The sequence below is a fragment of the Phascolarctos cinereus genome, unplaced genomic scaffold (assembly GCF_003287225.1).
Source record: "Phascolarctos cinereus isolate Bilbo 61053 unplaced genomic scaffold, phaCin_HiC Scaffold_5;HRSCAF=322, whole genome shotgun sequence".
NCBI classification, from domain to species: Eukaryota; Metazoa; Chordata; class Mammalia; order Diprotodontia; family Phascolarctidae; genus Phascolarctos; species Phascolarctos cinereus.
Window position 1 is genome coordinate 124,056,418 of NW_027555958.1, and position 25,034 is coordinate 124,081,451.

General features: G+C 35.5%; 1 protein-coding gene across 2 annotated transcripts in view; it reads left to right on the plus strand.

Annotated features, from left to right (window-relative positions):
- MOXD1 (monooxygenase DBH like 1) overlaps positions 1-25,034 on the plus strand; it is a 115,246-nt gene that overhangs the window by 21,439 nt on the left and 68,773 nt on the right. For both annotated transcript variants that reach the window (XM_020987076.2, XM_078155128.1), the window contains exons 3-5: positions 7,227-7,373; positions 10,729-10,896; positions 11,034-11,117. In XM_020987076.2, the coding sequence (XP_020842735.1) occupies positions 7,227-7,373; positions 10,729-10,896; positions 11,034-11,117 (399 nt within the window). The remainder of the gene's footprint in view (positions 1-7,226; positions 7,374-10,728; positions 10,897-11,033; positions 11,118-25,034) is intronic.

The following is a 25,034-nucleotide window of genomic DNA, read 5'->3' on the forward strand; positions in this document are numbered from 1 at the left end:
CTCTGTCATTGTGACATGTTAAAGTATGAAATGACTCTAAGATCTGTACTTCAATATTTCATGCTTCTTTGAAACTAGGGCATAGACTTTGGTACATTGCTGGGAAGTTGTTTTCTCCTGGGTTATTTGTATTCTAATAAAGGAGTACTTTGGAATAGAGTTGCTGGGAGAGGCGGTGTGATAAGGGAGAAGAAATACTGGATCATGGTGTCAGATGACCTAAATTTGAACCTTGACATTCTACTGTGTCTATTTGACTTTGGGCAAACCACTTAAGGATTTTTTAACAGATCAAGATATCTGTAAAAGGAAGGGGTGGGAAGAGACAATGTATACTACCTCTCAATTCTATGTGGACCAGTGCTTTAACATGACAAACCACAATTTTGGGGGTTCATTTTATGATGACAAAACAAGGCACTAAATTGGAAAATGTTAAGGAGGATCCTCTTAAGATCTAGCAAAACCAAAGTACATCAAAAAGCAAGAGAAAACTACTTTAAGAAAGGTAACCTCTGTAAGTGAACTGCTTGTTACTGAGCTCCAGGAACATGCATAAGGGAATGGATAAAACTGAATTGAATAAGATGAGTAATCTTAAGGCATATTTTTCAACTTATCCATTTAACAAAAACAACAAAATCATTCCATTTAGTTTAGGCTAAAATTTTAGCCTGAATGTGGTTTTTAAAGGTACTGACCTCTTGACCCATTTCAACAATTTTTTTCACTTTGCATCTGAATGTTTCATGTCTTGTGGAAATATCCTGGGTTCATGAGAAAAGTCTGAAGTAGTTTCTACACAATAATCCTCAACTTATTTGAAAACCAGACAAACATGGGATTTATTATTTTTTCTTGTTATGTAAAATGTTTGAATCTAACCTTAACTCATTTTTTTTACTAAATATTGAGGAATCATCTATTTTTGGTAACAATCTTTCTGCTTAGACACCATTAATCCTGATTGATGGGTAAGTAATTATAGTGCTTTTCAAATAATTGACTTCTGTCTTTTTAGATGCTGAGCTCTCAGCTGTTTGCAGAAAGTGAACTAAGGAGGACTCTTCAACCAGACCAGTCAAGCACTACCCTCCATTCTAGACAAAGAATCCTTTGTAGGTCACATTACAGAAAACTCTCTACAGTGAATATTCAAGTACAATAAATGCTTTCTTTGCTCATTATAGGTACTTAATTTCTTAGGAGCATAGACAGTGACAAGATGCTAGAAATCCTAAAAAAAAAAAACTAAGCAGAAATCATATGTTTTCTTCTTGAGAGAGAATAGTAAAGCCAATAAAATCATCATGTGACTATTTAGACCTATTGCCAGAGCATCCATATTTTGACTATTTGGATTTTATTTGGATCACTGAATGAGGAATTTAGAATTCTGAGTCCCAGCTCTGCCACTAATTCATTAGATGACATTGGATGAATCACTTTACCTCTATTGGCTTCAGATTCCTAATCTGTTAAAAAAAAAAAAGGGGGGGGAGGAGGGGGTTAGGTTGGATTATGACCTTTAGTGTCTCTTCTACTTCTAACAGTCCATGAATTATAGCCACAGTAATCTCAAAGTGCTGGGCCTTTGGGCTCTTAAAGACAAAGCATCTTAATGCATCTTAAAGTCAAAGTCATAGAAGGTGGAGTTACTGAACCAATCATTAATGATGATAGTGGCTAGATTCAGCTTAATACTTTTCAGCATCAGAGATTTGGATGCAGGCATAGATGGTCTACTTATGGCATGCTTACCATCTTTGCAGGTGACAGGCAGCTAAGAGTAAAATTAAGAACCTTTGAAGGCAAGGACTATTTGTTTTTATTTCTCCAACAACTAGCAGACTACATCATACAGTAGGCACTTAATAAATGTCCATTCAGTTGAATTGAAAAATTAGAAAATAAAATTAGAATACAAAAAGATATTGAAAGGTGGAATCTGAGGACAGAAGTTAACAAGTTTAAATTTAATAAGAGTAAATTAACTTCACAAAAGGTAGCCTGGCATAGGTAGCTGACCTCAAATTCAAAACCTGGGCTCACTCCTTCACAGAATATTAGAAGTGGAAGTATCTCTTAAATAAAGTAATCTAAAGTCTACCCATATAGAATCCCATCTAAAACATTTGAGACTATCCAGGCTGTACTTGAGAACCTCAAATAATGGTGGTAAAATGACCACTATCACCTAAATCATTCCTCTCTTAATAATCCTGTCCATTTATCTCTGAAATGTATTTCTTCCTTTTATCTTTTTTCCCTTGGAAAGATTTAATTTATTATTGTTCAGGTTTTGTTATTGCTATTATTTACTAACCAATGTATACATTCTTTTAAGGTAGTGATTTAAGGGCTTAATTTTTTTTATTGATAATCTCCACTTAAGAAAGTGATAGAGAAAATGTTATTATGCCAACTGAACTTCAAAGTTTTTCATAATTTTTTGAGAGATAGTTGTTGCCAGCACATCCATACTTATATGCCTATATATCTATTATTTACTGATTGCTAAATGAAACAAATACTATGGATTTAGACTTTAACATAATATAGAGAGACCAAAGACATTTGTGATAAACAGGCAGAATTTAACATAGAATGATAGGTTTTTTGCTGCTGGCAGATATGTAGGGATGTGAAACAAGGGTGGAGGGTGAAGGCCTTGCATTCCACCCTTAGTTTTGTTTTGTTTTCTCCTAGCTTATTTGTATTCTAATAAAGGAATACTTTGGAATAGAGGTGATTTTCCTTATTAGAGCCTCTATTTTGCTTTTGTGAATTTGGGGGAAGTAGAATCTTTGAAACAGGTTTTTGTGGATACATAATTACATGTGGGAATTAAAAAATGAATTAAAAGAAATTTTCTAAGTCAGAAAATTGCCTGGAACCAAATATCTCAAGTCGGTGTTAGAAGAAAACTAGTTAAGGTAGATTTGATCTTAGACATTCTGCTGGCATTTCTTGGCTTTTTGGTTATGGGTGATAACTTTTAGTCCTTGGCTGTGCCATATTTCTGCTACTGAGAATATTTTCTAATCACTGTGCCCTGATTGAATAGAATAGAAGATGGCCCCGAAGAGGACAGACACTTGAAGTCTAGCAGATAGTCAGGTGTCCATGGGACAAGTGGAAACATCAAACAGAGACACAATTGTAGAGTGTGGAGAGTGTTTCCTAGCAGAAACAATGTACCCCGCGAAGAGCATGTAATGGTGTCACTAGTTGACAGTGATATCTCTTCATAATTGGAGGTATGAGTTGCCCTAGTGATGTGTGTGCCTTGGTCACGTATCTCCCTCTATCTGTGCCTTCCATATATGTGACCTGACCACATACTTTCTCTATACGTGTATCCCTCTCAATGGTGGCCTGGTAAGCTGTGGTATAATATACACTATATTCACAAGAGTAAAGGGAATCTTCACTTTATTTGCTGTTTGATTAAATGTTTTTGACTCTGAACTAATGTGTCCAGTTATCTGGTAAAAGGAAACACATTGCCGGGGCTCATAAACTATTGTTCCGATTAGTTACTGAGCCACAGAACAAATAAAACCTTGTGGGTTTTGTGAGGAGGTATGGAAGGAGCAAACAAATCACACATTTTATTGCTGTTTAATTTGTCTTAATAGTTCCATACATTTATTTTTTCAATTATTTTTTGTTATTCTGAACTTATCAATAATAAACAAACATGAACATTTCCATGGAACTGTAAAAGAGAATTAATTGTATGTGAAACCACATATCTTTATTATATACAGTTTTTGTTTTTAAAAAGAATATAATAAAATTATTATAGCTATTTCAAAGCTGTGTTGCTTGTCTGACTTCTTCCAACTTCCTTCTTTTCTTTTCTGTGTTCTTAAGAATGCTAAACTGATCCTCTTTCCTTTTTTTTCTTATCACTACTCCTAGTTCTCCTTCCCAAATCCTTCCTAACCTACCCTCCCATTAAATAAATCTTCCATTATAACAAATAAGCATGGTTAAGCAAAACAAACAGACTCATTTTTTCATGCCCAAATGTGTATATCTCAATCTGCTCTTCACGGCCCCTGCTTCTCTCTTAGGTGGTGAATAGCATAACTCATCATCAGCACTCTGGAGTAGTAATTGGTCATTGCATTGAGCAGAGTTCCTAAAGTTTTCTAAGCTGTTTTTGTTTGCCAGAAAAAGCAAATGCTATACTTTTTGGACATCTTTGGGCCTTTCTATCATTCCCTCTTTCACTGGGAAGCTTATCACTAGGAAATCTCATCATTGTGTAAGACTGAATCTGCCTGATACTCACATTTCATCTGTATGCTCTGCCTCTCTGATTGAACCCTTTGCCTGGATAGCAGGGCCTTGGGCTGCAGGGCCTGTATTAAAAGAGGGAGCTCAGCACAGTTTTTCTCCTTACTGGCTATACTGCTTTTGGATTTCTCTAGAACTTTCCATTATCTGCTGGTGTCAGGTACCATGTTCCAAATTCCTGCTTTTCAGCTTCCTTTTGTGTGTTGTCTTCTCTCATTAGATCATAAATTCCTTGAGGGCAGGATCTCTCTTTGTTTTTACTTCGCATTTGTATTTCTAGCATCATGATTAGCACATAGTGGCCATGGAATATTTTTTTTCCCCCACTAACTGACTTTACCATGTTGCAATTACTGGTCCCTGGTCCTGCTCAATTCATTCTGCATCAAAAGATGCAAGTCTTCCCAAATTTCTCTTAACCCATCCCACTTGTCATTTCTTATAGCATAGTAATATTCTATTCCATTCATATACCAAAATTTGCTTAGCTATTTGATGGATATCTACTTTGTCTCCAGTGCTTTCCTATAACAAAAACACTGCTGCTATACATAATTTTGTACATATAGGTCCTTCTTCTCTTACAGTTCTTTGCAGTAGGTGCCTAGTGGTTGTTGTTGTTGTTCATCCTTCATTTTGAAAGAAGACTAATGACCTCACAATATAGAGTTAAAGTAGTGCATGATGGATAATGTCTTGATTTGTTTGTGAATTGGATTTAAGGGAGACTGAGTTGCTCAAAGTGATCAACCTCACTCTCTCTTCCAGTCACAGAAATCCAATGGCAAGACAAAAGTCAAGATGGCCGGCAATGTCTCAGTATGCAGTGGATGGCTTTGGCATCTTCAATGGCACCAAGCTCTAGCACTCCACAGCACCTGCTTCAGCCACCTTCATGGCTGTTGAAACAAATTATTCTCATCTGTACATTCCATTGGAGGAAGTCTTCACATGCTTGGGGTAGACATTACCCTAACTACCCCCCCCAAGCATGTGAAGAATTGTAGCAGTATCATTGGGTCAAATAGTATGCATGATTAAGTAAATTTGGGAGTAAATTTCCAAATTGCTTTCCATAATGTCAGGGCCAAGACACTACTCTATCAATAATACATTAATGTGTCTGTTAACTGGCAGCACCTCAAACAATTGTCATTGTCCTTTTTGTCAACTTTTGTCTACCTGGTGAGTAGAAGGTAGGGGCTCAGAGATGTCTTAATTTGATTGTTCCACATACATCTCTAAACATGCCCACAGGTAGGGTTGATTGATGCTTTATATAGGTTCTGTGTAGGATAAGCAATGTATGTTCTCAGTAAAATAAAGAGGAAATGTAGTATAATGTAATGATTACTAAATTTTGGGTCAAAGCCTCTGGGTCAGGAAGACCTGAGTTCAAATCTCACTTTTGCAGTGTAATCCTAAACAAGTCTCTTAACTGTCTCAGCCTCAGTTCCTCATCTATAGAATGAAGTGGTTAGGCTAGCCCAGGGGTGGAGAACCTGTGACCTTAAGGCTACATGTGGCCTTCTAGATCCTTAAGTGTGGCCCTTTGACACTTCAGAAGCAGTATATTGAAGAGGACAGAGTAGTAAATAAAAGTATTGTCTTCTTGAGAAGTATATTGAAGAAGAGAGAAAAATAAATAAAAATATTATATGACCATTTTGTTTCAAAATTCAGGAATGATTGCTAGATATCTTAACATGATTGCCATAGATGGATTCAAGTCTTTTCCTCATATCTGCATCTATTTTGCAGAGCACCAAGATTATTTAGTGAAGTGCTTCTTAAAAAGCAATTTACATGTTAGTAGAAATGATTGCAATTGTCATCACTTACTACTTAACTCCCTTTTCTACTATCCAAATTACACACACATACACATATAATTTTTCTAAGTGAAAATGTTATTTTTTTTGCCACAAATCCAAATTATTAGTGCATTTAATAGATTTTGTTGTATTCCATAAATCACTAAAATGGTCAGTGAATACTGGTTTTAGATCTTTTATATCTGTTAGCACTGTTAATCAGAGGCAAAAGGAAAAAAGAATATTTTGCAGAAGTGTTAAGCCTGTAGTTTTAATAATTTAGGATATTTTGTATGGTAAATGTTTTGTGAATCTTAAAGACCTGTATAAATAAATGGTAGTTATTGTGATGATTTTTATTGTTGTTGGAATTATTGCTGCTATTAGACTATTATGAAGCACGCTAAAATCTAGTATTCTGAGATGGTAGTTCCTGTGCCCTGGCTTATTTCTCATGATATTTCTACCCTCAACTTGCATAACTCCAGCAACTGTGTACAGTGACAACTCATAATAACAAATCTCAGAGTACAAAGAAACAGTTAGTTCTTTGATCCCAGGATCATAGGGTATGTTGTTGTAAACCTGCAGAGGCAAAGACTCTGTCTTTAGATAGGGTTGTACCTTCTGTGGGAGTGCTGCATGGATGATTTGCTTTACAATTCTGTTCCTCAGTGGTATACTGAAGAGGACTGTTCCAAAATAATGAGATTTTGGTTTTGATACTGGCTTTACTATGTACTATTGTAGCTATTTGACCTTAAAACTTCTTTTTGACTTAGTTTCCTTTTCTGCATGAAGATGATCTCTAAAGTCATATTCTCTAACCAGACCATTGGAAGGAGCCAGAAGAGAAGGCTCATTCGAAGATTTGTTTGTTTGTTTGCGGTTTCACTTATTTATTTGTTTGTTTGTCCATTTATTTATTTGTTTATCTAGTTATTCATTCATTCATTTATTTGTTTGGTTTTTTATTAATTAATTAATTCATTTATGCTAATAACCATTGTTAGATTAAATCCTGCAAACTTTCTTGAGTTCAGTTCATTTCTCAGGTCATAGCAATCAGATTTTAATTTTTTTTCTTTTCTGTATTTTCTGCAGGATTATTTTACAGATATAAATAGAGAATTGAAGAAGGATCTCCAACAGGATTACCATCTAGAGTATGCCATGCAAAATAGTACACACACCATAATTGAATTTACCAGGGAGCTACATACTTGTGACATAAATGATAAAACCATAACGGTAAGAAGGTTTAAATCTGAATTTATCTATAAGTATGTGCATCATTGCAATGAATGTTATGTTATAGCACAAAGTCCCTACGTATGAATTTTGAAGACAAAGTCACACTCAGTTCATATTTTAAAAAAGTGAATATTTTATGGAATTTGGTATTTCCACTTGATTTAATATATTTCAGTTGATAGTGTTATAGGAATGACATGAGCAATAATTAAGAAAAATAGTGGCAATACATTTATTTGTTAAATTAACACAAAATTAATTTTATCTTTTCTTTTATTTTTTAAGTGAATTATAAAATTGGCTTCAAATAATAAAATCTCAGAGAACAGTTATTCCTCTATGCAATTTCTAAAGAATTATAAAACTATGAGTCAACTTTCTCTGTGGAACATTTGTATTTTCAGCTTTCTTTTAATGGATAAAAGAACACTATACAAATTTAGAAATCAACTTGGAAACACTTGAAATTCTTTCAGCTACAGTACAGGCATTTCTTAAGACAAAATATTAAAATATGTATTGTACTTCAAAACTGTTATTATACAGTCTGTGAAAGCTGAAATTTTAGTATACCTTTCTATGGTATAAAAATAGATGAAGAATTAGCGTTTTAGAGGCAATGAAATTGGTAAGATAAAATAATTTAATACTTAATATATTTATTATTATTATTACATTGATATTTATTTCATCAAATAAATCAAAGCCCCTCCAAGTCTCAGTAGAAAGCTTCATGAGTTGTTGCAGAGAAAACATCATTATCACCTGGTGGACAAATTTCTGGTTATAACTCTCTGCATTTAGCTAGGTTAGTCATGGACACATAATTCATTGAAAGGTTATTAGTGGAAATTTTCTTAGCTTGATGAGACCTGAAATAGATCAGTTTATTCCAGCATATCCTTCAAGAATCAATAGTGACCTGCATGCATATAAAAGGCATAGAAATAGGACTTCTGTAGGGAAATATGCAATTATCAACTTATTAAATATGGGGTACTCAAAAAGAGTTATTCATACTTAAATTCATAGTTCAAATTCATAATTAAATTCATAGTTCAAATTCATAGTTAAATTGATTTGTAACTACTTTTTCTCTTAGTCTTATGATAATGAAACACTAATTTTTTTTTTGAAATTGGGTTCCATATCGTTAAAATGAATGAGATAATTTAAACCCTGTAAAGATGTGCCATTGAGATTCTTAGATTCTTAAACTTTTTGTGAGTGTATTGAAATACAATTATCAGAATATTAAACAAAAAACAAAGTCACAGTCCAAAGTTTAAGAAACTTTGACTTAGAAGATAAACTATGTGATACCTTAGAAAATGCCACATGTTTGTTATATTGGAATTAATTCCAATCCTGTATGTTTTTTTAGAGATCATTGATTTCATTGGTTTAGGTACTCCCTCTACCAGCATTGATAACAATCCATCTATACGTTTTTAAGAGTTGCTTATATACCCCCCATATTCATCAACATGAGGCCATTCTGGTGATGAATCTCTAACTCCTATAAAAGAACAAAATATTTCTTTCTTTCATTTATCAAATTAAAATATTAAAATGATAATTATGTTTTGAAATGATTCTGATTACAGACATAATTAAGAATAGATCAAAATAGAACAAAAATACATGCATGGTCAAGATTGCTTTCATGAACTACAGAGTGCAATCATCAACTAACATTGAAATAATGGTTGCAATAATTCTATTTGTTAGGAAAGGAATACAGTTAAGATTTTTAAAGAAAAAAAAAGCTTTATTTTTGTATTTCCTTTCAAAGCTGTTATGACAAAGCAGCTGTCAGTAGTAATATAACTGTGTGTGGGTGGTCTGAGCACTTGCTTTTTTCCTTTGGCCAGCCTTGCTGGTTCAAAACAGGAAACTTATTTGACCTTACAGGACTGTCTCAAGTCACACATGTTCAAACTGGTAGAATTTCCTTTATTACAAAAATGATTATACATATTTGTTATTGTTGTCTAGTCATTTTTCAGTAATGTCCTACTCTTAATGACCCATTTGGGGTTTTCTTTGCAAAGATATTGGAGTGGTTTGCCCTTTCCTTCTCTAGCTTATTTCATAGACGAAGCAAACAGGATTAAGTGACTTGCACAGGCTCACACAGCTATGAGTATCTGAAGCCAGATTTGAACTCAGGAAGATGAGTCTTCCTGACTCTAAGCCTAGCACTCTATCCATCTAGCTGTCCCTGATTATACACATACACCAACAAATCAATATCTCATTCATGGCTCCATTTGTATTCTGTCAATAAGTACTTCGTACATTTAGAAACCTATCTGGAACTTCAATGATGAGTGGTATACTAACTACATGATCTTTTTATTGTGAGAACTGACAGAAATCCTGAAATGAAATGTGATTTTGGTGTTTTTCTCCCCAAAATGATCAGTTACACATGATATTGGGCAAAAATGTGGTCTGTGTACTTCTCAACTCGAATATTTGTATGCATTGTGATAGTTATGCCAAAATTATCTAGTATTGTCTTTTTCATCAAACCAATGACATGGGTAATTGCTCTAGCACTCTATTTTGGGATTAGTTGCATTATCTTCTAAGAAGCTATAAACAGAGAGCTTGTCTGTGAGTCAGGAAGTTCAATTTCTACCTTTAATATATATTGGTAATATGACCCTGGACAAGTTACTTGACCATTCACTGTCATATGCAACTCTCTAAGACAAAGGTTTTATTAAAACAAGCATTTTATTTTTTAAAGAACAGAAATATGTTTTCTTTCTATCCCACCTCTCCCTCATTCAAAAAAGAAAAGAAAAAGAAATTCCGTGACACAAATGTGCAGAGCCAAATAAAACAAATTCTCTCATTGGCCATGGTCAAAAAATATGTATATATGTATACACACACACGCACACACACACACACACGTACACATACATATACACACACACGCGTGCGCACACACACATACATACACATATATACATACACACATACATATACACATATACACGCATACATACATACATGTATGTATGTATGTACATGTGTGTGTATGCATGTATATGTGTATTTCGTTTTGCACCTTGAATCCATCACTTACCTGTCAGGAGATGGATAGTGTGCTTCATAATTAGACCTCTGAAATCATAGTTTGTTACAGTATCGATTAGAGTTCCTATAGCCTTCCAAGTTTTTCATCTTTATAATGTTGTTGCTATTGTGCAAATTATTTTCCTGGTTCTGCTTATTTCATTCATAATCAGTTTATAAAGATATTCAAAGTTTTTTGTAGGCTGTAAGGAAAGGATTTGTCTGAAACTCATTTTCATAAGGTGATATTTTCTTTTAGGAAAGCACAGTGAGAGTGATATGGGCCTATCACCATGAAGACATTGGTGAATCAGGACCTAAATACCATGGGTCTAATCGGGGAACCAAGAGTCTGAAATTGTTGAATCCAGAGAAAACCAACATTTTGTCCACAGCCTTACCGTACTTTGACTTGAGAAATAAAAACGTAAGTGTCTTTAGGGTTATATATTACTTTGAGACGAAAGCTTTGATGGAATGGAGTGCATTTCCTAAACCAATTGCTTTTGTTTACACAGGAAAGTTGTCTGACTTTCATATTTCCCTTCCCTTCTATTAAGACAGGTGCCAATTCCAAATAAAGGTACGACATATTGGTGCCAAATGTTTAAGATACCCGTGTTCCAGGAAAAGCATCATGTGATAAAGGTAGGGAACTTATTCACAGATTAAATTTGGCCTGCTGACATGTGCCAATTTTCTGTCTTTAAGCAAGTATCATGGACTCATGTATTTTGAATTAGAAGAGACCTTAGAGGTCATCTGGTCTAACTAACTTGTTTTCTAGTTGAGTAAACTGAGGCCTAGGTAGTTTCAATTACTTGTCTGAGGTTGCTAGGTGATAGGTGGCAAAGCCATGAATCTAAGTCCTCTGACTCTATATCTAATGTCCTTTTCAGTATACCAAATAAATAGAAAAGATATTTTAATTTGTCAAACGTGGGTGAAATCATTGAATCGTGGATCAGTGTAAAAAATAGAACTAGTTTGGCCAAATAATGACTGGCCTACATTTTACCAAGTTTTGTAAATCTCAGAAAATACTATCACTTTAAATGTTATATTTTTATCTCTATAAGATCTTGCTCTTACATACCAGACATAGAAAGTTCCTAAGGAAGAAGTGTAGCAGTTACAGTATCTGTGTGTTTGTGTGCATATGTGCATGGTTTTTTTTTTTTAATAACGGGAAGTAAACCATTTTATCAAGCGAGGTAACAATAACGTCGACTTGTAGGAGAGCATCGATATTTCCTAGTACGTTCCACCCAAGAGGGTAGCAGCTAAGTAAATGTTCATTCAACAAATACTGCTTAAGTACCCGCTGTGTCCAGCATGGTGCTAGCCACAAAGGAGCATGAAGAACCACAATTATCAAATTTTATATATATATATATATATGTATATATACACAAATATATATACATATATATATATACATATTCGAGAGAGCTTTGCAAAGCTTAAAAAGTTATATAGAGGCTTGCTATTATTTATCATCTTCATCATTATTATTATTGAAATGACTTCTCAAAGATTTCATAATATAATTGGGAAACAAAATTAATATCTGTGAAATAACAGCAAAGCAAGATAGAATATAATTAAGTGGAAAACTTTGTGTCATCCTTAACTCCTCTATCACCACGCCCCCATACTCAACCAATTGTCAAGTTCTATCTTTTCCACCTTTATAACATTACTTACTTCCTATCCACTTCCTTCTCTCCTCTGATACTACAACCATGCTGGTACAGACTCTCATCCCATGCCTGGATTATTGCAACAGCTTGCTATTTGGCCTCCCAGCCTCATTTCTTCCCACTACAATTTATTTTCCACTCAGCTATCAAATTGATCTTCCTAAACCACAGGCCTGAGCATGTTTCTCCTCTATTCGATAAACGTCACTGGCTCCCTATTCCTTCTAGGGCTAAATAGAAAATCCTCTGATTTTTAAAGTCCTTTATAACCTGGACTCTTCCTAAATTTCTCATCTTTTTACATTGTACTCCCTTCCACCTACTCTGTGATCCAGTGACCCTTAAACATTCTGTTCCTTAACTTTCCCAGCTCTGAACAGAAGGATTAAGCATTTGCTTAAAGCTTGATTTGAAAGGGATCAGAGAAATCATTTAGTTAAAACCAATCAGTTTACAGATGAAAAAACTGAAGCACTGAAATGTTAAGTGTCCCAAGGTTATATAGCTAGTAAATAGTGGGACCTTTATTCTGTCTGATCCTTTTTACACCTCAGTTGATTTGTCTATCTTTGGAAATGACACTCTCTTTTTCAATAGGGCAGATAATTAGTAAATACCATATGGGAGCACTGAAAATACAAAAGAGTATATGATTTAGTTCTTGCCCTCAGGAAGCTTAAGAATCCTTTTCAGGAAACCATTTATTTTACTCAGTTCAACACAAAAAATACTTTTATTGCATCTACTATGTATAATGCATGGCTATGTGATGGAGTTTTTCCCTCTATCTGGTCTCTCTATAACTACTAAGTTACTTTCTCTTCACTAGAGAAAGAAAAAATAAAGATTTTATCCAGTTTGCTAGTTCTTTATTTTGGGAAGGGCACTTGCAGAATTGAGTCCTGCTTTTGGAAAGGAAACATGAGAGGTTTGAGATGGTGTATCAGGGAAGGTGTTATATGTCATTATAATTGCATACCATAGTCATATTGTCATATGATTAAAACCAACTCTAGTTATACTCAGAAGACTTGAATATGATTCCTGGTTTTACCACTTACTACTTGGGTGACTATGAAAAAAGTGACAACCTCTATTAGTCTCAGTTTCCTCATCTGTAAATTAAGGATAAGAAAATTTTGCACTACTTACCTTAAAGAGTTGTTGTAATAAAAGTGATTTATAATTTGTAAGGTGCTATGTAGAAATGTAATACCATCATCACCATCATCATGACAATCATGATCGACAACTGAGATCTTGAGAGATTCATTGTACTGTTTACATTGCAATAGAGCAGAGTACATTACTTACCACCAAGTTAGATTTTATTGTGTCTTTATATTTCCCTGAGTTACACAAATGCAGACTGTTTAACTTGGCAGAATGTCTCTCAGAACAAGAAAATCTAAGCATATTTATTAGTTATATCATCAAAATCGGATATCCATGAAATGTCAACAAAGCCAGAGAATTGAATAACCATGAAATAGCCACTCATGTAGATCTGTTTTCATGTACTATACTGATCTCATTTTTAATATCTACATGTCAAAGAGAAATTCTAGCCTGGTTTTCCCATTGCATGAGTCACTTTCATTTTTAAACAGGATACTATCTAGTGAATTCTCCAACATTAACACACTTTTGTGTTTCTGAAATGTCAGCTAGGTTAGTGTATTTCTGTTTCAAGCAATGCATAAACTGTCAGTGTTCAAGTTTATGAATTGTGAGAGATTTTGCTTTCCCAGTGTTAGACAAAGGATGTAATTCTTGATAGTTGGCAGAATCATCTCTTTGTAAATCTCTTTACTTTTTTGGGCATAAGTTTTTTTTTCTCCCAAGGTATTTTACTTTTTTCCTTATGGATATAGCATTTATATTCTGAGCATTGAGAGGCAGCATGGAATAGTGGCTAATGAGCTGGTCTTGAAGCTGAGATGGGCTAGAGTCAAGTCTTGCCTCTGATATATACCAATTGTGTGATTCTGGGCAGGGTGTCTGGCTTCTTGGTTTTCTAGTCAGCTCTCTAAAACACTATGTTGCAGTGATCTATCTGCATTGATACAGGGAGTTTCATCACTCTAGAGTTCTTTTTACTGATGAAATTACAAATCCAGTCCTTATCCATATTATGTGCGTTAAGTTGAATTCCTATAGCCATGAATTTTTTGTTTCCTGTTATTTTCTATTAAATTTGAGGTAACCTGGAAGAGCAATAAAAGCTCTTGACTGAAAGTCAGGAGAACTAAGTTTCCAGTCTCCTCCCTCCTCCTCCCCATGCTGTTGCTAATTAGCTGTAAGAAAGTCATTTATCTTTTCTAATCCAGAGGTTTCTCATCTGTTGGCTTAAATTAACTTTAAGGTCCCTTCAATCTCCAGTGTCCTTTGAGTCTATTTTTTTTTTTGCATTTGTATGTTTTGTCTCTTCCAATATCCAATAAATTTATAAACAGTCTGAAGCTCAGTCTATTTGTCAGGACCTCATGAATGGTAACAGCCAGTGTCATGAAACTTCTGACACAGGAATATGTATCATGACAGACTAGGGAGAGGCTCAGGTGTTGTTAAGGATGTACCTGTCATTGGCCTTATCATATGTAGCCATCATTGCTCAGCCCATGTGTACTCTGAGCCTAAGACTTAGGGCAACTTACAGCACAGCCTAATGTGAAAGATTTTTTTTAAGGAAACTCAAAATCCAGGGAAATGCTTTTACCTGTTTTCATTCACTCTGCAGAAATGAAGTTTTCTTACATCTTCGCATTTCTAATTGCATTGCTTTGCACTTTAACTGTGATTTATAAAGATATTCTATTTACTACTTCTATTTCATAGGTTGGATCATTACTCCAATGTTCAAAATCTCTTACATCAAGGTATTTCACACCACGATTGAAATTCTTCATATTGAAGTATTTTTAATAGTACTTCTAACACCTGTGCTGTTGTTGTTGTTGTTGTTTTGTAAACTGAATTTAGTAAACTGAATAACTTTGGACATATTAGAGAGGGAAATCAATGTTTTATAGAAACAGAACCTCTCAATCCTCTCCCTTGAAGGTTTCCCATAGTTAAACTATATCTTGACTACAATTATTTTGATCCTTGCTCTAGAAAGTTCTTCTTCTCCTTCTTTTCCTTCTTTTCCTTCTTCTTCTTCTTCTTCTTCTCCTTCTTCTTCTTCTTCTTCTTCTTCTCCTTCTTCTTCTTCTCTTCCTCCTCTCCTCCTCCTCCTCCTCCTTTTCTCTTTTCTTCTTCTTCTTCTTCTTCTTCTTCTTCTTCTTCTTCTTCTTCTCCTCCTCCTCCTCCTTCTCCCTTCTCCTTCTCCTTCTCCTCCTCCTTCTCCTCCTCTTCCTCCTCTCCTCCTCCTCTCCTCCTCCTCTCTTCTTCTCTTCTTCTTCTTCTTCTTCTTCTTCTCTTCTTCTTCTTCTTCTTCTTTTCTTCTTCTCTTCCTCCTCTTCCTCCTCCTCCTTCTTCTCCTTCTCCTTCTCCTTCTCCTCCTCCTCCTACTCCTCCTCCTTCTTCCTTCTTCTTCTTTCTCTTCCTCCTCCTTGTCATCATTGTCACCCTCCTCCTTCTCTTCTTCCTACTTCTTCCTAAGGCAGCATATCCCACTGTTGGGCAGCTTTAATTGTTAGTTTTCTATTTCTTTACATTAACCCTAAATTTGCCTCTCCCTTTACTATTAATTCTGCCTACTGGGGCCAAGCAGAATATGAGATCCTTCTTCCACATTGCAGTCTTTAAAATACTTAAAGGCTGCCACCAAATCCCTACTAAGCCTTCTTTTCTTTAAGACAAACACCACAGATTTCTAAGCTAATCCTTATATGGCAAGTGCTCAAGGCCCTTCAACATTCTGCTTGCCCTCCTCTGGATACTCTCCAGTTTACCAACATTATTCCTAAACTATGGTCCCTCAAACTGCATACACTAATCCAGATGCAGCTCTGGTATGATGGGACTATTATCTTCATATATGGTGTGATGCTCAATATGCCTTTTTTAATGCAGATAAAAGTTGAATTAACTGTATCACATACTTTGTAGAGCCATAGACCTAGAGCTGAAAGGGACCTCAGAGACCATCTTGTCCAACTCCTTCATTTTATAAGTGGGGAAACTGAGGCTCAGAGAGTTTAAATGACTTACCCAAGAGCACATCGGTAGTGTCAGAAGTGATGTGTATTATAGAATCAGCATTCTTTCTGCTGTCCCATTTTGCTTCCATATCAATCATATTGAGTGTGAAGTACACTAAAATCACCTTTTTTTTCTGTCTTGCTATAGCCTTCACTATCTTGTACCTATGAAAGCATTGGGTTTCTTTTAGTCCAAATATGACTTTGCATTTATTTCATAACTTTCATGTCATTCAATTTGGCCCAATATTCTCTAGATTGTTAAGACCTTTATGAATCCTGACTAATTGGTCCCATATGCTAACTCTTCTTCCACCTGTCATCTGCCAGTTGACAATTTCATGAGCTTGCCATCTCTCCTTTTATCTGAGTCACTGACTTTCCAATCTGTATTTCAAGTACTACTCTCTCTTTAGCACCCTGACTCTGCCTTGGACATTTCCAGTTGAGAGTCCCATAAGTATCTCAAACTTAAAATGTCCCAGTCAGAACTCATTATTTCTTTTAAAGATACCACCATCTTTTCAGGCATATAGTTTCAAAACCTTGAAATCATCCTCAATTCTTCAGCATCCCTCACCCCAATTAATTGCTTTTCAGTTGCCAAGTTTTATCATTTCTACCTCCACAACATTGCTCCTATCTGTCCTCTTCTCTTCACTCAAATGGCTGTCACATTGATTCAGGATTTTATCATCTCTTCCCTGGACTATTGTAATCAATTCCATAATTGGTTTTCCTTCTTTATCTCTCCCCTCTCCAATGAATCCTCCACAGAAAAAAAAAAAGCAATAATCTTAAATCACATGTCTAGCCATGTCATCTCACTAATTCAAAAAAGCTCCATTGACTTCCTCTTTCCTCTGTTAAGATACAAATGGCACTGTTTAACATTTAGAGCTCTTCATAATATGATTCCATCCTCCTTTTCTAGAATTATTATACATTTCTTCCTGTCACACACTTCACATGTCTGATAAAACCATCTTACTCAATGTTCCTCATATACAACATCCCATCACAAAACATCTATACTTTTACATGAACTATCTGTACTCCATGGTTGGAATGTACTCTTGCCCTAGCTCTGTACCTCGAAATCCCCAGCTTTCTTCCCACGTAATCTCTTTGAGTATGGCTACTGTTTTGTTTTTGCCTTTATACTGCTAGCACCAAGCATAGGACATGGCACATCTACTTTTGAAGAATTGTGTATAACAATTTTTTTTGAGAGAGAAGCATGTTTTTTGGTTGTTGTTAAATTGTTTTGCAGTCATGTCTGACTCTTTATGACCCCGTTTGGGGTTTTCTTGGCAAAGATATTGGAGTGGTTTGCCATTTCCTTCTCCAGATCATTTTACAGATAAGGAAACTGAGGCAAACAGAGTTATAGCTTGCCCTGGGTCACACAGCTAGTATCTGAGGCCAGATTTGAACTCAGGTCTTCCTGATTCCAGGCCCAGTACTCTATCCACTGTGTCAGCTAGCTGCACCAGTAAGCATTTAATAAATGCTTATTAATTGATAATAGTACTAATAGCTAATATTTATACAGCACTTTAAGGTTTGTGAAGTACTTTATATGCATTATCTCATTTGATCCTTACAACAACCCTATGAAGTACATGTTATCATGGTCCTCATTTTGTAAATGAGGAATTTAAGAGACAACCATGTGGTGAAATGGATAGAGTACTAGGCCTGGCATCAAAAAGCCCTGAATTAAAATCCAGCCTCAAAGACTTACTGAATGTAAGTGTCTTAGCTGTATGATCTTCAACAGGTCAGCTCTGCATGCCTCGGTTAGTGAACTGTAAGTGCTTAGCACAATGCCTGGCATATAGTAGGTTCTAAGTAAGTATTTATTCCCTCCCTCTCCTATTTGCTTAGGGCCTAATAGCCAATGAGTAGTGTCTGTTGTTGTTTGTCCTTCATTCTGGAAGAATACCATGACATCAGGAAGGTGATGCCATGACTTAGAAGTGCATTGAATATAAGTGAGGGGGGGCTGTGCAAAGTCACCAGCCTCACTTTCTCCTCTGGAGCCATCTGGGTCCAGTGACAAGACATAGATCGGGATGACTAGAAATGACTCCCTCCCCCCCCCCAGTATTGTCTGAGGTGAGACTCAAAAAGCACTTTACAAGTGTTATTTCATTTGATTTTTTTCCACACTTTGGGTGTGGAACATGGCAAATATTGTTAAGCTGAATAGCAGCTAATTTTGCTAAACTTAAACTCATTTTTTTTCTCTTTTCATCCTTCATTACAAGTGATGGCTTTCTAGGTAGGGCAGAGGAAGACATATTTTGAACTGAAAGTAATATAAAGACAAAATATAGGATAAAAATTAATTTATGAGTACTAAACTGCATGTGAGAAGACCTGGCTCCAGGATTGACTCTACCACTAACTTCCTGAATGGCCTTGATGCACTCTTTTTGCCTCTGGACATTAATTTCCTAATCTATGAAATGAGACATTGGATTCTATAACCTCTATAACCTCTACAGCTTAAAATTATTCTGGGTTAATTTGAATATTTACAAGTTGTTAAAAATATTGAAATTTTTATGTTTAGAAAAAATGGTCTAAGATGAGTCTATAACAAAATCTTCAAACAGCTGAAGATAATGTCCCTGTGAATGCTGCTTTGTAATCCTTTCCATAGGTCATACTTTGCCAAATATTATTTTAAATAGATGCCTGTTTTCATCATTTTGTACATTGATTCAAGTCATTTAGCAGTAGAAGATGTTTTACTGATAAATCACTAACATGATTTGTATTTTTTTATTAAGGGATTCTTTTTCTAGATTTTATGACATATGACTTTGAACCAGTGGTATATCTTTAGTTGTAAAACAGCACAATTATAGAAACATTCTTCACTTTAAAAAGAAAAAGTTTTGCCCTCTAGGAGTCTAAAAATGGGGAATTTCTTTGGAGTATTACAAAACATATTTCTCAAAAAATGTCTGAGTCACATACAACTCTTCGAGAGCACATCTATTGCATAAAATATTTCATTCTTACATTGACATAGGGGCTCCAGAATGGATGCGTCTTTCATTCAGTGCCTGATTGTTCTTATTTTAAGCTCCCAGAGACCAGAATACTGCTTTTGTTAACCTAACTCACATCCTAATGCACAGTGCTCCGTGAAGAGACAGGCACTTAGGCAGTATATTTGATGTTGATCTGAACTTGAAAAATATAAAACTCTAAGATATAGAGACCCAGAGCACATTTGGTATTTCTTTTTGGAATAAGAATGGCTAAAATTCCAGCTGTTCTCTGGACTCACAGCTGAATTTCCTCACAAAGCTATAATCTAGCTGGATTTAGCCAAAAAGGATGATTCTTCTAGGAAGGGGAAGGATTTAGCCCTAATAAAAGTAAGTAATAAAAAGTTAACCCTTTATGTTGCTTGTCAGGACCCAAAGGATAAGTATTAGTAACTGCATAGTAAAGAATCTGCAAACTTAGAAGATAAGGGAAATTTGTTTCATTACGAAAGATAAGATAAAAAAAGTTTCTAACACTAAAATCTCAATAAATAGCACCAAATCTACTTTCAAATATTAATCATAGATGAAAGATATTATGAATAGCCATTAAAATTCTACAAACTTATGCAGAAATTTTAATAGAAATTATATTCTGCCCTGGCTTGATGTAAAAAGCATTGAAACAATATGTGAGAAGCTGTCTTTATGCAGTTTTGAGTCTGATGTTTGGATTGTTGGAGAATCTGTAACAATAATAATAACAATAATGATAATAATAATAATAAAAGCAGTAGGTTTGGGCCATTCAAGTAAGATTTGGATAAATATGTAGCATGAGAACTCAGTTACTAAACACTTACTATGTGCTGTGCTCTGGGGATACAAATAAAAAGTATGAAAAAATTCCTGTAACAAAGTACTTTATTCTAGGGGTTTTTTTTTTAGGCAATTGGGGTTAAGTAACTTGCCTTCAGTCACACAGCTAGTAAGTGTCAAGTGTTTGGTCTGAGGCTGGACTTGAACTCGGGTCCTCCTGACTTCAGGGCCAGTGCTCTATCCACTGTGCCATCTAGCTGCCCCAAAGTACTTTTATTCTAATGAAGGGGACAATAGGAACACACTTTCATCATGGTCACTCTCCAAGTTGGCTTTCAGTGTGACCAGTCGCTGGAACCTATTTATCCATTCATCCATTCATTCACTCATTCAAAAATATTTATTGAGAATCTACTATGTGGAGAACTTTCAAATCAATTCTACATGCATTTGTCAGGTATTATGGGACAAAAAAAAAATAAAGATGTATAAGACATGATGCAGCTTCCAAGGATTTTAAAGTCTAGTAGGGAGATAAGACATAAATGTGAATAAAAAACAATTCAATATAGAACCTCACAAGTGAATGAAAAAGAAACAAAGTACTATTTAAATTTGGAGGAGAAAGAGATACTTTCTAGCTGAGAGCTAGGAAGTCAGGATCAGGAAAGGTTGGAATTTAGAGCATTTTAGCTTGCTTTAAAACCTGGGTAGGATTTTAATGGACAGAAGTGGAATAGAGTGAGGAAAAGCATATGAATGGGAAAGCATGAGAAATGTTTAGAGAATAGTGTGCAGTTCAGTTGGTTTAGAACTTGTAAAAGGTAGTAGTGTGAGATTAGACCAAAAATGAAGCTTCGAGTTAAGTTACCAATGGCATTGATATCAGGCTAGAATTTAGAGAATTATAGAGCTAGAGGAAATCTTAAAGATCATCTAACTCAACTCATTGATTTCATAAAGAACCTGAAACCCATAGAAGTTTTTGCTTAATTTGGTAGGCAATGGAAAACTACTTAACGAGAGCAGTGTATTATTGGTATAATTAATCATTACTGAAGGGATGAGGGTGTTGGGTGGAGAAGAGATTGATTTAAGAGTTTATTGCAACTTTCCCCATAAAACACACCCTTAAAATTGTGAAGAAGGATGGTGGCAATAGGAATAGGAAAAAGAAGGCTATTTAAGATATAAAATGCACTAAACTCCTAAACCTAATGAGTTTTCTCTGAGACTTTATTTAGGACTTTCCTGCAAGGTCACAGGGGGATAGACAAAAGGCTAAGAGGACCAATTTAGATGCTGAGTGTGCATAGCAGACAAATTTGGAAAGATCACTCTACTTCTATCAGTTATCATCATACCAGGTAGGAATGATGTTTTTCAGTTAAGAAAAAAAAATTCCCTGGCATAGTCATTAAAAATATGTCTTTGTGAAAATAAATAAGTAATGAAATGGAAGAAACAATCATTTTATAAATATAGTCTCTTTTGATCTTCACAACAACCCTACAAGGAAGGTAGTATTATTATCCTTATTTTACAGTTGAGGAAATTGGGACAGAAAGAGGTTAAATGACTTGCCCAGGGTTATACAGCTAGTAAGTTACTAACACAGGATCTGAGTTCAAGTCTTCCTGACTCCATTCTCAACACTCTACACTGTACCATCTTGTGGCCTAGCTAGAGATATGATATATCCTGTCTCATCTATTCACCTGGAAATTGCCTGATAAAAACGCAATTCGAAACCACATAGAGCATTGCTTCATTGGAGAGTATCTTTGAGCAACTATTCTGTGTGGCTAACAGCTGTGCCAGGTACCCAAGGAGAGGGAGATTTGACTGGGTTCACAGCTTAGTTGGAGAGGCAAGATATATAGGCATGAAGCAATAAAATATGATAGCACAGAATAGAAAATAATTCATTGATAAACTATTTGGCATAGATTATCAAGGCAGGAATTCAGAAAAGGCACACAACAATATGGCTTGGAGGAGGTAGACCTCGGAAACTGAGCAGAAGGTGATTATATGGAAAGACAAGTGTAACTTTATGGTACTGCTTGGTTAGTCTGCATTGATGATGTCACTGCCAAATGACTTTAGTTGGGGCTACCTATGGTGGGGTATACCAATCCTGCTGGTTGATAAGCTTTGAGGCACTCTAAGCACAGAGCATTAATATTAGCTATGTTTTATGAAATAAATGTTCTCAAGACATCGGGGGTAATCACATTCTCACAGTTGCTTTTTGCCCTGAGGAAAGTTTGGGTTGTTAAAAAATAATATAAACACTTTGGCTGTTTATCACCAAAGCATGACTATGAGATCAGTGACAAACAGGATGTGTGTGTATGAAGCAAAAAAGATGCCTACAGCTTTAGTGGGAAAAAAAAAAGTGCTTCAATGACACCCATTGGTCTATGAGGAAGCCCCATGTTGGCCTCATTGGATGCAAAGAATGCTTTCTGCTTCACCAAACATCTGGCAATGCTGGAGCTACTTAGCAGCTGTTTCTTAGCCTTCAAATTCAAATCTATAGCATAGAAATGTCAGATTATGAAGTAGGAATCCTGCAAAAAAATAAAAATTGTTGTCAGGGTAACTGAGTATTTTTGCCTGGAGAATGCTTTAGCAATACCAAAGACTCCAGTGTGGAAAATACAAAGGAACTCCAGTCTCTGCCATTAGACCTAAATAAGGGCACTGATTTTTATCTTGAATGATACCAGTCAATAGCTGCCTTTATTCTGAGAGTTCAACTGGCCAGTTTTACTTAATGTTAAAACTCTGTCCAATTACATCATGAGGTTTTAAAAAAAAGAAAAGCTCTACATCTTAATTGCCCACATATGTGTATAGCAATTTAGTTCCTTAAAATAAGACTTGAGGCAGAGGGTTGATCAAGGTTCACAGAGCTCACAGATTGCTATTCAATTCAACAGGAGAACTGAGAGCCTCAAGATACTAAAAACATGCTATTGACTATAGAGTTTTGAGTTATGCTTGTAATTGTCATCACCAGTATTTATATAATCCTTCTAATGTCTTTGGGCTGCTTTATGACAATTTTTTGTGATCATTCAACAACATCTGATTAAATCATAGGCCCAATACAGACCTCCAGAAATTATACAGTAATTCATTCTCCTACTTTCAATGAGGAAAGGACTGAAACCATTTCCCAGAAACATAGTCCTCTTGTCTAATCCTAAAATCTCCAAGGAAAGAGATTTTTGAAATCTCCAAGATATGTTGATATTTATTTTCTCTGTATTCCTCCACCCTTGATAAGCTGTATCAAATAGTAAGCATTGGATATTGAATATTTTATAATGTTGTTTTACTGGTTGATGTATGCATTGCTTGCCTCCCTAACCAGGCCATGAACTGTGGCCCACCCACCCCCTCCCCATCTCTTGCCAGTGTTCAGCCATTCACTGCAGTTGCTCACTAAGAACTTATTGATGAATCAACGCTCTATGTAGTTTAGAGCTGTAGTATGAACGAGGGCAGTTTCAGGGAGAGGTGGAATCAGCAAAGGCTTCATGTAGGAAGGGAGGCTTGAACCAAACCTTGAATATAGCTAGGGATTCTCAGAGGTAGAGGTGAGGTAGGAGTTCAGTCCAGGCATCAAGAACAACCTGTGCAAAGAAACAGATGAGAGATGAACTGTTGTTTACCAGGGACTGCAACGGAGCCAATGTGGCTGTAATGCAGGGTTAGAGTAAGGTGAAATTAGTAAGTAAAAATAGATTGGAGAGTAGTGGAGCTGAGATGGTAGAGTAACAGGAGTAAGTCTATCCCAGCTCTTCCAACACACCTCCCCAAAAGAAAATGGACCAGACCAAGTCCTTATTTGGGAATCTAAGAAGAAATAACGATGAGTGACTACAACATATCACTAGATTTGTATCAGGAATGTAGGGCAAGTTCAATATTAGAATTAATATAGAAAATATAAATATGTACTTGGGAGTCTACCTGCTAAGACACAAGAAATCATGTAAACACAGTTACAAAATACTCCTTACACAAGTAAAGGAAGCTCTTCAGGGGTGGGGAACCTGTGGCCTTGAGGCCACACGTGGTCCTCTAGGTCCTTAAGTTTGGCCCTTTCAATGAATCCAAACTTCGCAGAATGAATCCTTTTATTAGGGCTGGCAAAAATGGGGCCGCAGCAAACCCTAAGCAGGATTCAGGGGACTGAATCACAGGGAGCTCTGGCTGTTCCTAGACTTCTCAACCCACAAACACCAAAGACGACTTAGAAATTCAGGTCTGTAATTTCAAAAGTGTGAGGAACTCCCAGGTCCTAATGGTATGACAGCTCAACTTGGACAGTTGCCTTTAGCATTGAAATATTAAATAGCATTCTTGCAAACAAAGAAAAAAAAAAGAAAAAACTCAAGAACTCTGATCAATACAATGACCAGTCACAACTTGTTTTTAATAATCCTAAGAGGAAATCACTATACTTCAGTATTCGTAATATACAATTTTAAAGATTTAAGAAATACATGTATGCATGCATATATATACGAATATATATATATATATATATCATCTTTAAGAGTCTAAAAAAAGGATATTTCACATAGACTGTGAACGTAGACCATAACATATAAACATAGAATATAGCAGCTTTTTATATAGAATAAAAAACTTTAAAGTCAAAACTACACAGCTGGTATGGAGAATACTTGAATACCTTTGATTTTTCTAAGAAGTTAAGAAACTTAATTTAAGTCAAGCTTAACTTCTTGAGAGTCAGCCTGGTTAGAGCATTGATGGTGGATTTGTATTAAAGAGATTGTGGTTATTCAGTTTTTTCAGTTGTGTCTGGCTCTTTGTGACCCCATTTGTGGTTTTCCTGGTAGAGATGCT